The sequence below is a fragment of the Psammomys obesus genome, unplaced genomic scaffold (assembly GCF_907164565.1).
Source record: "Psammomys obesus unplaced genomic scaffold, mPsaObe1.curated_primary_1811, whole genome shotgun sequence".
Classification (NCBI taxonomy): Eukaryota; Metazoa; Chordata; class Mammalia; order Rodentia; family Muridae; genus Psammomys; species Psammomys obesus.
In genome coordinates, this window is record NW_026592510.1 from 25,049,319 (window position 1) to 25,063,337 (window position 14,019).

General features: G+C 41.5%; 1 protein-coding gene across 6 annotated transcripts in view; it reads right to left on the bottom strand.

The window, feature by feature from the left end:
- Cpsf7 (cleavage and polyadenylation specific factor 7) overlaps window positions 1-14,019 on the bottom strand; it is a 22,424-nt gene continuing 8,405 nt past the window's right edge. For all 6 annotated transcript variants that reach the window (XM_055614214.1, XM_055614217.1, XM_055614216.1 and 3 more), the window contains 5 exons: window positions 12,992-13,406; window positions 11,665-11,783; window positions 8,472-8,640; window positions 7,577-7,744; window positions 1-2,040 (listed from right to left, as the gene is read on the bottom strand). In XM_055614214.1, the coding sequence (XP_055470189.1) occupies window positions 7,582-7,744; window positions 8,472-8,640; window positions 11,665-11,783; window positions 12,992-13,406 (866 nt within the window). In that variant the 3' untranslated portion in view covers window positions 1-2,040; window positions 7,577-7,581. The remainder of the gene's footprint in view (window positions 2,041-7,576; window positions 7,745-8,471; window positions 8,641-11,664; window positions 11,784-12,991; window positions 13,407-14,019) is intronic.

Here is a 14,019-nt window from a genome sequence, read left to right on the forward strand (position 1 = left end):
AACAGCTCACACCCCATTTATTATTTAAAAATAATTTGTTACAAAAGGAAAAAAAATACAATGCAGTATAAAAGATTGACATCGTCATCAAGTTTATTACACAATTTTCAACCTATCAGAAAGACAAACAAATCACCGACAACAGGGGGACGGGGCCTTGACCTTTTGAGGGTTGGGATTTTTTTTTTTCTCCTTTTGCTATGAGGAATAAAACTAAAAATTGTGACACCAGGTAAAAATAAAAGTGGGGAGAAAAGAATTCTCTGGGTAAATGGATTTTCTGATATTCTATATGGTTTTCCCTCAACTGTCACTTTCCTTGGTTTTCTACATTTTAAAAAGACACCCCAAGCTGCTTTCAAGAATAAGCACATCACTTAACACTTGGCCAATTGGGCAGGGTGCCATATTCTGAAGTGGATTAGGGATTGGTTTAGGAGACAGGAAAATAAGCTACAATTTGTAGCCCCTGTCCAAGGGAATATGCCTCTCCAACCCCGGGGGCACTCCCTCAGTGACTGAAGGAGTCTAACAGAAGTATGCTGGGAAGAGAGGAAGGATCCAATTCAGTCTCTCTCCTCTGAGTCTGAAGGGTTTCCAATGACCACCTCACATGCCAAGGCTCATCTCACATGTCAAGTCTCTTTTCACATTAGATGTCATAGGCCCTGCAGATGCATGCAGAAGGAACATCTCCCTAAGGTACTCCAGGACCGTGACTGCCTCCATCAGGAGCAACCTATCACAATTTGGACACTAAAAAAAAAAAAAAAGCAATTTCATTTGCCTGTGCAGAAAATGGCCACCAGTTTGCCAGTCCTTAGAACTCTGAGCCGAGTTCACTTAAGTCATGCTCTATTTCTTCTCTGTTCTTTGCTAAAGGCTGGAAGCACCTCCAGGCAGAGTGACGAGGGAGTATTAAAGTCAAAGGATTAAAAAAACAAAAACAAACAAACAAACAAAAAAAAACATTCATGACTTTACCTACCTACTAGTGCTGAGTTATCCCACAGTAAGTCAAAGTATGTACCTTGGGGATGCAAGCCTACGCTTACATTGAACCTGAAAAAGAGCCCATGTGAATAGGCCATATCCTGCCCAAATTGCTTTCTTCCTCACACTTCTGGTACTTTATTAACTAAGGGTCCTCATTACTGAGGTCCCATGATACCCCTAAGTCCCAAAGGCAGTGCCTTCCTCTAAAACAAGGAAGAAGCCTTCTTGGGGAAGGAGTCCATGTTAAATGGAAAGCCTCAGGGAAAGGGAATACCTAAGAGCTGGTTATTGCAACAGACAACCAAGCCTGAAGCAGCAAATGGTGGTAACTGGCCGGACTAGGCTTCCAGCAAAAAGCAACCTCCTGGGTTCTGCTTCGGAGGGGAAAGTCCACTGAGGAGTCAGATAGCAAGGAGTCAAAAGGATTCAGCCCTCTAGGAGGCCAGGGAAATAAACCGTCAAGAGGAGAAAACCCAACAGCAGCTTGTCACAAGGTAGTTTCTGTTCTCATGGTCCCTCCTCAAAGGGCTAGGAAAGGAAAGGATTTGAACAATGAAGTGGTATGTTAGCAGGGTTTGGACCCTCTTGGCCCCATCAAATCTAGTACTGAGGGCAGAACCCTGGGCATTTTTGGCACACCCAGTCACTCTCCTAAGATCCCACATAGAGGATCCATTTTCTCTGGGAAGGAAGTTTTCTCTCAGTAACCTCACCATTGACTGCTCCTGGGGAATCAGAAACTCAGGTTTCCTTGGACAAAGCACCATTCTCTATGGAGACTATGGGCTGGACATGTTGCTGTCTTCCTGTCTGCCCTCATTCCCTACCCCATCAAGTCTTTAGGTTCTTCTCCCCTGGCACACAGGAGGTGTGGGACTGGAAGGGCTGCCAAGCCATCTTCAATCCTGTAGGGCAGAGGGTATTGCCTGGAGGAAGTTAGGGTTTTGGAAGAGGGGAAAGGGGTGGAGCGGCCTCCGTCCTTTAGTCCTGATCAAGGTGAGGAGATGCAAGTCCATTAAAAACAATTTGCTTCCACCCAGACTCCTGCAATGAAAGCACCAGAAGAGAACACCAGTTAGAGGCCACTCTCATCAGTAGGGGCTTATATGAGATACACTGGCATTTCCCAAAATCACAACCTAAGTCAGAATGTAGGCAGAGCAAGCAAGCTTAGCAAAGTAGACAGAATAAAGTGGACTGTCTGACACAGAGAAATGTGAGGGAGTGGCTGGAGAAAGCACAGTGAGGAGAGATTACGAAAAATCAAAATGGTGGCATCTTACTTTAAGGTTAAAAGGAAAAAACAGACAATGGAATGAGGTCTTTGAAAGCACTTTGAGAATATTTTAGCTGGGAAAGATAGAAACTAATATTTCAAGAAATGCTGCAGGGAAATACAGCTCCTGAAAATCTACTGAGCAATCACAGCTTACTTTAAGGAGAAAGAAAGAGGGACGGAGGGGGGTGTAATAGCAAGAAAACAAGATTTAACCAAATCTATCAATTCCCAAACACCCACAGGCCTTAGCAGAAAGCGTGCACTCCCATAGCAAACTCCTTAATATCGGTTTTCTTTTCAAACAGCCTTATTAAAACAGACTACAAAACCAAAAAGTACACAAGTACACACACCAACCAACCAACCAACCAACCAAAACCTCACAAACCAAATCATAACACAGACTCCAAACAGTGTGCTTATGCATGTGTACATAGACAAACAGCATAAGAGCCTTTCTAGATTGTACTGAATAAAATACAAATGACTTTAAGACTTTTCCTAGGTTAACTGTTGTGGGTGAGAATCTAAAAGTATAGGAACACAAAACAGGAATGACTTGACTAAGAACCAAAAGCAGAGCATGAAAGAAGGAAATTGAGCCAGGCATACAGGTGCACACCTATAATTCCAGCAGGCAGAGGCAGAGGCAGGTGGATCTCTAGGAGTTTGAGGCCAGCCTGATCTACAAAGCAAGTCCAGAACAGCCAAGGCTACACCGATAAAACCAAAAAGGGAAGGAAACAGTATAAGTTATCATCAAAAACATCTGACAGCCTTACCCAATAGGAAGGGTCTCCTATGCCTCCTGCCACATTGCTAATCTTAAGGTCCCTAGCACCTGAAACATGCAGATGGTAGTATGGTCACCTGATATAAAACAGAACCAACAGCAAAAGAAAAGGGGATAATTAAATTCAGGTATAGCATGCTTACTAAACTGAACCTGGAACTACAGCCATACACAAATGCTTACTCCTTATACAAGTACCTTTGTAAAGAAGCTTCATAAATCCTCTAAGAGCCATTCAAGACAGATGCACTAACGCACACTCACTCGAAGAAGACATCTGTATGCTGCCTCATTCTCCTAATCCTGGGATGGCACTATTTTCAGCCTGGTGCTCAGAATTGGAATGATCTTCGTCTTGTTGGTTTCTTTAAACATATGTGCAAGTATTTGTCCTACTTTCTATAAAGAAAAACTAAAGCTCTTAGTGCCTTCTTGTTTCCTAACACTTGGGCTTCTGAATATTGTTTTCTGCAGACAGACTCCTGCTGTGTGGCTTAGGCTTGCTCATGATTAGACTTTAGTCTTCTAGGCATGTAACACCACAATTGCTGAATCAAACTTGAACAGAAAGCTCAGATTTCAATGGATCAGGAGATTATGAAGTGAGAATGACTCTATTTCAAGTAAGAAACACCCTAAAGTAATGGGACAATTACAGAGTTGAAGACAGACCACCTATGAACACCCTCGAACTCCAAAGCACACACATGCATGCCCCGAAGAAATGGCATTTGTGAAGTGTCTTTATAGAATGAGATGTAGAGATAACTAGTATACCAAGGGAACTAGTGTTGGCAGTTGGCAGTGTCTGAATGTAGACAGAAGCCAAAGACCTACTACTTTAGTCGGCCCATTAGCTTCAAGCCCCAAAACTTTCCTGAGGAACAGAAGAAGATGTTGCTGTTCCACTGATGCCTCTGCATAAAACACACCTTTCCTGGTCAGGGAACACTTCACTTGTTCATAGCCATACAATTGTTTTTAAGTAAAGATGCTATATAAATGGGCTGGAGAGATGGCTCAGCGGTTAATAGCACTGTCTGCTCTTCCAGAGGTTCTGATTCCAGCGACCACATGGTGGCTGACAACCACCTATAATGGGATCTGATGCCCTCTTCTGTCATGTAGGCATACATGCAAAATATAGTGCTCACATGTACAAATAAGTAAATCTTAAAAAAAAAAAAAAAAAAAAGGATGCTGTAAATGCTGTTTAAATAGCTTGGAGGATTAAGGGTTTGTTTGTTTGTTTGTTTCTGAAACAGGTTTGTTTCTTTAGCAGAGTCCCGGCTGTCCTGGACTCACTCTATAGACCAGGTTGGCCTCGAACTCAGATGATCAGCCTGCCTCTGCCTCCAGAGTGCTGGGACTAAAGGCATGTGCCACCACACCCTGCTGAGGATTAAATTCTTTACAGACAGACTTGTGCATCACTTTCCCAACATGAAACCTTCTATACTACATTCTTTGCTACTTTCTGCTACTTTGATAGTGGGTTCTTCTCCTGCCTTAGTATCTTCTCTGGCTCTGGCTTAGCCCAGCTTCTCCTGGCTCAACTGTCACTAACTGTCTTCTCTTCTCACTCTGCTAGACCAATTCACTTTCAACTGTCTCTTATCTTTACTCTGCTCAACCTCTTCTCTTGCCCTACTCTTTCTTCTTTCTTCCTGCATCAACTGTCTTCTCTGACCCTACTCCTGTCTACTCCCTAATCGTAACCCTTCTCCTCTCTCAGCTTTTTATATCCTCTCCTGTTCCCAGAGGTCTAAGAGGCAACTGAAGGGCACAGAGTCCTTTAAAGGGCCAGGCACCCCAAATAAATCCTACAGCTTAGTAAATGAAGACAAAATTCAGACTACCATAAAAATCCAAGACTTTTTTTCTTATTTTTGACTCTCTGAAGTGTCTGATTCACTTGTACATGTACATATTATGTTAGGGGAGATCAGGAAATAAGAGATGTGGAAAACTAACCCAAGAGTGAGTTTTCCTCAGTTCATTGCGGGCCTATACCAGTCCAAAGGAGGGGGAAAATAAAAAAACAAAACCAATAGAGGACTTTCAAATTGATAATGAATCTTGCTGGCAATTTCACTGTAAAAAGGTTGTCAAAGAAGCAAAGCCAGACGTAAACATGGTGGCACATGCCTGTAATCCCAGGAGGCAGAGGCAGGTCGATCACTGTGAATTCAAGGCCAGCCTGGTCCAGGACAGCCAAGGTTCCACAGAGAAACCCTGTCTCAAACAAAAAAGCAAACGCAGCAGAAATGAAATGACATGAAGTTGTATATTCTGGTCAGTACACTGAATACGACTCCAGAGACAACTGCTGCTTTATACTGACCAATTTACATTTCCTGGTCAGTCTTTTTTATTCTTGGTTTTTCAAGTTGTGTGTAGTTCTGGCTGTCCTGGAACTTGCTCTGTAGGCTAGACTGGCCTCCAAGTCAGAGATCTGCCTACCTCTGCCTGCTGAGTGCTGGGATTAAAGGCGTGCACCATCCCTGGCTCCCCTAGGTCACTCTTATCCCAACGAATTACAAAAACCACATACTCACATCATGTGAGGTGATGGCTTTTAGTTTGTTTGTTTTCTGAGACAAGGTCCCACTACATAGTCCTGGCTGACCTTGGAATTTGTAATCTCTCTAGGCTTCCTATTAGCATTACAAGTCTGATTACAATACCCAACACCTTAACTGTCCTGGAACTCACTCTGTAGACCAGGTTGACCTCAAACTCACAGAGGCACACTTGTTTCTGCCTCCTGAATGCTGGGACTAAAGGTGTGTACCACCACTGTCTAGCCAGCTGTTTGGATTTTAAGTAATGTTTCAAGCGTGCTGGTTCAAAAGAGAGAAGGCGATGCTGGTACTTAACTGAAGGAAAGGGATAGACCAAGACATACCCAAGCCCACCTTGCCCATCCCCAAAAGGAAAGAAGTCCAAAGCCACTTGTGGGCTCCATCATCATTAACCTGAATTTCCACAGGTTATGTACGTTTATGTGGACAGCTTTCAAAACTCAAATCTGTTGTAAAAATCTAGAAAGACAAACACAGAACCCATTTAGAGTTTAACAGTTGGCTCTATGTGGATTATCTGACATTTTAGAATTCTGTGAAATAAGTAAAGAACAGATAAAGTATTGGTTTGTTTTCTACCCCCACCCCCACCCCCCAAGAAAAAGGGAAAGAAGGCATGGAATTTGATAGGTTGGGAGGATCTGGGAGGAGACAAATGAGGGGAAATCATGATCAGAATATACTGTGCGAGAAACATTAAAAAGACAAGATTAAAAAAAAGAGAGAAACATGAAGCTTATTTAAAAAAAGGGTGAATAAAGAAAGGTATAGATTGAAAACATTAGTGATTCTTATAATTTACTATATGTGGAAAATGACAAAAACAGTCTCAGCTACAAATCTATTTTAAGTGCTAGGAAGCTTTAAATACCAGCTCAAGGGGCAGAGGCAGGGGGACTTTTGTGAGTTCCAGGTTAGCCTGGTCTACAAAATGAGCCCAGCACCACATAAAAAAGGCCCAAAGAAGTTAAGGCAGATAACGCCAACAACAAAGCAGAGGGTAAACACAAGTGAATGCTTTCTTGTCTGTTAGTAGGTTGTCCCTAGGCAGAATGTTGTGAAATTTTCAAAAGGTTTGAGTTTACCAGGACCTATGCATAAGAGGTGAGGGTTCCAGTCTCCTCCATCCAGTCATCCATAGTTAAGAACTACAGAGCCTGCTCAACTACATTACTTTGTAACAATCATGCAGACAACAGCCCAGACAGAGCCTCTTAGCCATATCCTGGTCTATTTCTATATTTCTACAGAAATAGAAGCAACCAACACCCACTATTTCTTATACTACACACAATCGTAGTTAGCAGCTTTCTTTTAGTTGAGATTGCAAAATGGTGGGATATAACTCAAGAGCTACAGGCTCGTCCTCCCAGATTCTGTGAATGAAAACATCAAAGAGCAGATCGGAGAGACAGGAAGCCTAAGTCCTACTGACACGGTCCCAAAGACAGACATCTGACCTACCTTTTCAATCACCCAGGAAAACAAAACTCACTAAAACCAAAAATATCCATTATAATTATTTGTAGGGTCTCTAAAGCTATTAATAATTTATCAGAGTGGTTTTCTACTCTAAAGCTGTTAATAAATATAAATTGCTGAATTTTGAATATTGTATCATGAAAGTAAGTTAACAGTCTCTTCTGCTTTGGTCAGTTTTCCCTTTTACTTGAACATTGGGATTAAAATTTAATAATGATAGTAACAATGGTTTTCATTTATTAAGAACTTGTAAGAGGGCGGGACATCTCTATTACAAATATCTTTTTTTGTTTTGAGACAGGGTCTCACTTTGTAGTCCAGGCTACCCTTCAAATCATGGCAATCCTCTTGCCTTGTTCTCCCAAGTGTTGGGATTACAGGCATGACCCATCATGCCCAATTAACAAAGATCCGCGGGCCAGAAATAGGGCTGCTTCCCACCTTTCTCAGTGGTGCCGGTCCCGTTCTCTATCCCGGTGTCTCTCATGCTCCCGGTTCCTCTCTTGGAAATAATCATCATGCCGGTCTTCATTATGAAGCAAGTCTCGGTGCCGCCTGCTGCTCTCCCGGGACCGGCTGGGTGACCTCTCCCTGGACCGATGTCTTTTCCTGTCAGAAAGATCCTTTAGCCTCAACTCAGAGGACTTACCATATTCTTTCCACATAAGGTTTTGTATCTCTCAGTGCTTGCCTAAATATTTTTATTTTTATTTTTTATCACCAAGTACTGCCTAAGAATCTTAGCTCCTTGAAGCCTAATCTTTTTGGGATAAATGACTGACAGATTCGTCAAGACCTTACTAACGTATTAAGAGTATTTAGAATCTTGCAAGTATGATTTCATCTTTACAACAGTCTGTAGGTAAGTACTAGGACTTTCTCCCTCAAGTTCTTAGAAAGTTGCTAACTTCCATACTCAAGATGGTCATGTAGGTAGTTAGCAACAGAATTGAGATTCAAACCATAAGCCAATGATTAAAATCCCTTGTATCCACCTAGTCCTATTCCTCTTTTTCCTTAAACCCATGGTGCTGAAGACTGAACCTAGGACCACATTAATACTTACCAAGAAGCCTTCTACCTCCTCAGCCCTGATACCTGTGTTATTTATTAGTCTTTTTCTCCTAAATAAGGCCACTGAATCTACTGAACACAGGCTCCAGACATTAATAATACTTAATTAATGAAAATATCTCAATATAATTTCTTCTCCTTAAAGATGTGTGAGATCTCTCTTTAATCCAGACCCTTATCAGATACCCCGAGTTTCCCTTTTTTCTAACTACACTTAAGGAGAGTGTTAAAGGCCAATCAGCCCCCAAAGCAATCAACTCACCTGGAAGAGCTTCCACTGGCACCCACACTGTATGACTTGGCCTCTATGCCATGAAGACAGTCCTTAAGAGAGGAAATGAGGACACGGCAACGCTCATCATTGGCAACTCGGGACTGTTTGATAACTGCAATGGCTGTGAGTAGTGTCTCAATGGCATCACTGTAATCCCCTGATAGGATAAAGGGAAAGGCCAAAGATGAGCAGAGGCAGTAACCAAATTGGACCAAAAAGAGAATATAGGAGGACATAAACTGCGAGTAACTAAGTGTTCTAAAGAGCCATAATAAAATGGACAAGGCAGACACTGCAGGTATAAAACTATGTCTAGTTTGAAATCTGACTTAGGGTAGTGGCCCTATAATCAGTGCATCACTATTCAAGGCCTACTGGACCATACTGATGAAAATAAACTCTCCTGGGGCTGGAGATGGCTCAGCTGCTATAAATCACTTGTTGTTCTTATAAGGACCCCAGGTTTAATTTCCAGCACCTAAATGGCTCACAATCACTCGTAACTCCAGTTTCAGGAACTCCAACAGACCCCGTGGTCCCAAGAATCTATGTGGTATATATACATAGATAAATGCATAACACATACATATTAAATAAATCTTAAAATAAACCGTCCCTACATTTGAGCCAACAATTCTAAAAATTTTCTGTTCATAGAACTGTGTATGTTTACCATGTTTTAATAATATTTGTTTATTGTTTTATCTTTGCTAGATTACATAAATTAAGGAAGAGTGGCTTTATGGATTACTACTTGTTAAAATTATGAGGTAAATCGTAGGCATATAAAATTATCTATTTAAAATATTTAATACGTGCCAGACACACAGTAGGGCTCAACAAATAATAGATGTTAAGATATACTAATAAGACAGGTGTCTGGGCTAGAGAGATGGCTCAGTGGTTAAGAGCACTGTCTGTTCTTCTAGAGGTCCCGAGTTCAATTCCCAGCAACCACATGGTGTCTCCTCTGGTGTGCAGGTGCATATGCAGATAGAGCACCCATACATAAAATAAATAAAATCCTAAAAAAATAAAAAGAGCATTTTTTGTTTGTTTGTTTTTTCTGTGTGCGCTACTTTGAGCACACTAGGCAATTGCTCTATCACCAAGCTACATATCCAGCCTTGTAGTTCATTTTTGCAAAAACAACCAAAATTATACATATGTTATAATATGCGTATTTCACCCACTAAAACTGGAGGAATAGCCACCAATCATAGAATGTGGTCTTGGTGGTCCTAGAGGATTTTCATTTATCTTTTTAAACACTGTATTAAGCCTACGGTTTATTATTTTTTCTTTTCTTTTTGTAGTAACTGAAGCTATTTAGAGTTGAACTCTGAGTGCTCGAGTTAAAGGTGACACTATGTCTGACTGAGTCTACACTTTATTGTTTGTTTGTTTGTTTTTCAAGACAGGGTTTCTTTGTGTATAGCCCTGGCTGTCATAGACTCACTTTGTAGACCAGGATGGCCTCAAACTCACAGAGATCCACCTGCCTCTGCCTCCCAAGTGCTAGGATTAAAAGTATAGCCACCACAACCGGCTTACACATTATTTTAAATTTATAATCACATTATAACTCACACATCTATTATATGTTCATGTAATATATAAAGTCTATGATGTATAAATGTAATGTGTATGCATAATATATGTGTAATAATATGATGTGTACATGTAATATACAGCTTTTTTCAGGATAACATACAAAGAAAAACATACTAAGAAATTTGCTGTTAGGTGGTTTCATCATTGTGCAAACACCCCAGACTGCACTTGCACAAACTCAGTTATGGTCTCACTAGATGATACACATACACACAAATATACATAAGGTTCTATGGGATCACTCTGGTGTATAAACTGCGTAAAATATTCTCTCTCATACACCTACACCTGTACATTTAAAACATCATGCTCCCTTCATTTCCTAAATGTGAACCTGACTCAATGATCCCACATAATGGTCCCCTGAAAATGAGAACTGGGTGGCTTTCTTTATGCAAAGTCTCAAGGACAGAATGGACAGAAACTATGAAGGAAGTGTGGCACTGTGAAAGACCAGGGACACTGGCACAGCAGCTCCACACAGGCAGGGAAGTTCTGTCTGTTTTAGAGGCACAGTGAATAAATATTATAGTTCCTTTGACTGGAATAACAAAGAGAGAGGGAAATAAAGACTTAGCAGTCATTTCAGTGTGAAAGGACTGGCACTGAAAAAGGAACAAAGACTATTTCATTTAAACTCCTCTGTATATTGTATAACAATGAGCACGCATTTCTTTTTATTTTAAGAAGTCAAGGTACATTTTTCTGGTGAGAGAAGAACTGACAAGAACATAAACTTTTTGTTTTTAAACTACTCTGTAGACTCAAAACTGAAACCAAAGATCAGAAATTATGGAAAACAGATTAACAGTCAGTGCTAACTTACTTCTTTTGAGTACTGAGAGTCTACATACATTTAGATCCATGTGGGAAATCCCCAGGAAGAAAGTGAGCATGACTTGGACCAGAACCCCCAACCTTTCTATTCTAGTATGGCAGGCCATTGCTCTGCCCACTGAGTTACATCCATAAACTTTCGATTCTGTAGCCTCTTCTTTTATGTCTAGGGCTTCCAAGAATCCTAGTTGCTGATTCTGCAGCTAACGCTGAGAGCAGGGCAAGTTAGTGGAAACGGTGCAATACTCCTTAGGATGAACACAGACTTGCCTGTCTAGGACAGGCTACCCATAGGCAACCAGCTCTGCCCAGACTTAGTATAACAGAGCATCATCTGGCTGAGGCAACACTAGATGACCAAGAGCTTTTAATTCTACTAGGTATTAGAACTACTGCATAGACACAGGTCTAAAGACCACTTCTGAGATCCAAGATCTTTCCGAGGCAGCAATTACATTCTACAATACATACAAAAAAGAAAGAGTGGCTATTACTCCTAGTCTAGGCACGGAGTTAGTTTCTACAGAGCAAGTCTAGACTACGACTTCCACAAAGCCAAAGCTAAAACAAACAAACAAACAAACAAACAAACAAAAAAACAAGTCACATACTGCTTTTGAAGTGCACATCTTCTTACATTTAACTCCAACTTAACTTTACAAAGTTTTCCAGATGGAAATGACACAGAGGAAAATTTTAAAGCAAAGACAGTAAAGTAAGAGTTAATTACCTGCACTAGCTCCAGCCACTGCTTTGGAAATGGCACTGCTGGAAATTGCTCTGTTTCGCTTCATTATCTCTTCAAATTCAGCTTCACTCACTGTAGAAAGTGGAGGGCCCGAATCTCTGCTGCAGAAAGACAGTAACATGCCTGACTGCCCACAACCTTTATTATTTTCACCATAGTCTATAATATTCAACTCTAAGGTATATCTTCAGTGTTTCACATGTTCATTTTTTTTCCTTCAAGGACAGGATTTATATATGTTCATAATTTTGGCTTGACTCACAGTACTAATTATTGTAGCATTTGCAGTAGCATTATGGCAATGAGTTTAAACAAGTTGCTTATGAAAGTTATGATTTGAGTCAAGTAGTTAAGATGAAAACGGAAAACACTAAATAAAAAAAATTGATGGAGGTGGGGGAAAAAACTTGGCTTGATAATACTTGTCACAAATGAGGACCTGAGTTCAAATGTCCATCCAGAGCCCAGATAAAAATACCAGACATGCTTATAATCCCAGGGCTAGAGACAGGGGTATCCCTGGGGCTCACTGGCTAGCCAGTTTTATATACTTTGTGAGTTCCAAGCAATGAAAAGACTGTCTCAAGCAGGTGGACAACATGCTTGAGGATGATACCAAAAGCTGTTCTTTGGTTTCAAGTGTACATATACAGCACACCACATGTATCTGCACACATACGTGCACTTGTATATACAGGCATGCAAAACAAACCTCTGACAGATACTAATCTATGTTCCAGGACTAAATATCACAACAAGATCACAGAGGAAATGTACCAGCCTTCAGTACTCATTCAGGGAAAACAAATGTCTAAAACACTCTCTACTTCTTTTTTTTAATATATTTTTTTTCCTCCTGTATGTGTATCTTTCATGAGGGTGCCAGGTCCTCTGAAACTGGAGTTACAGACAGTTGTGAGCTGCCAATTGGGTGCTGGGAACTGAACCGCGCCCTCTGGAACAACAGTTAAGTGCTCTTAACCACTAGTCATCTCTCCAGCCCCTTTGTTTTTGAGACAGGTTTCTTTGTGTAACCCTGGCTGTCCTCAAACTCAGAGATCCACCTGCCTCTGCCTCTAGAGTGTGCAGCCTAAAAGTGAGGACTACCACCGGCAGGCAAAATACTGTCTACTATTGCTGGGAATGGTAGCACATGCCCTTAATGCCAGGGTGCCCCGGAGGCAGAGGCAGGTGGATTGTTTTGAATTTGAGGCCAACCTGGTCTACACAGGAACCTTGTCTCAAAACCAACCAACCAACCACTGCACTTTACTATCTTGGCTCAAATTTGCAGGGAAATAGTTTTTACCTGCCATGGTGGTTATAGGGTGTTGAGGCCTTCATGTAAGTATCTGGTGGAGGCCCCACTGTAGCATTTGGTGGGGGGAAGAAGGCTGGATTGAGGTGAAGGGCTGGTGGGATGGCCCCAGGGGGAGGTACAGCCAGATGAGGAGGTAATCGAGGAGGGGGGGGCATGAGATGCTGGTAGTGGATACCAGGAGGAGGAGGAGGGACACCAAAGCTTGAGGAGAGAGGTGGTGGGGGTGGAATTGGGGGTGGGGGTAGACCCATCAGGGGAAGGGCTGAAGGAGGACGGTTAAAGTAGGGCAACACGCTGGGGGGCTTATCCACACGAGCAGATGAGGGCACAAGGTTCTCAGAAGGGGTTGCCCGTCCATCAGCAGAATCACTAGAATCCCGAGAGTGGGCCCGTGGAGGTATTCCTGGAAAGCAAAACAGAGCTAATGTTACTGCTCAGGCAGGCTTTGGACATATAATAGGACCAGCTCATCCCTCAGCAAGTCATCTGGCACCACCATAAAGACAATAAGTGAAGGAGCTGAGGAAGAAGAAATAAATCACTTGGTGCCTTTCCTCAGAAGAAAGATCAGAAGTATCTTGGTTAAGACAAACTCAAAAAGCAACATAACTATTACATCCTATGTCAAAGGATACTCTCATCTAGAATTGTCAAAGTGCTTAGAACACATTTATCCCTTAAACTTGTTTCCTATTCTCAAATACACAGGCTCCAAACAACCCATGGGAAAATGATAATGTTTAAGAATGCTCACTGATGTTCTGCTGGATTCTACCTGCCCTGAAGTCCTTCATCCCCTAGTAGTGAAAGAAAACGAGGCTAGTTGTTTCAGGTAGGGCCTTGCAGGATAGCTACACCTTGTAAAGTCAGGATAAGCCAACAATGGTCCTCAGGTTTAGAAATCTGATTGTAATAATTCACCCGGCATAATCAGACCCTAGGAGACTGAATTATGCCATTCGAACTCATAAGAAACTGATATGTAAACCAAAATGTTTATTAGTTGATAATGACAA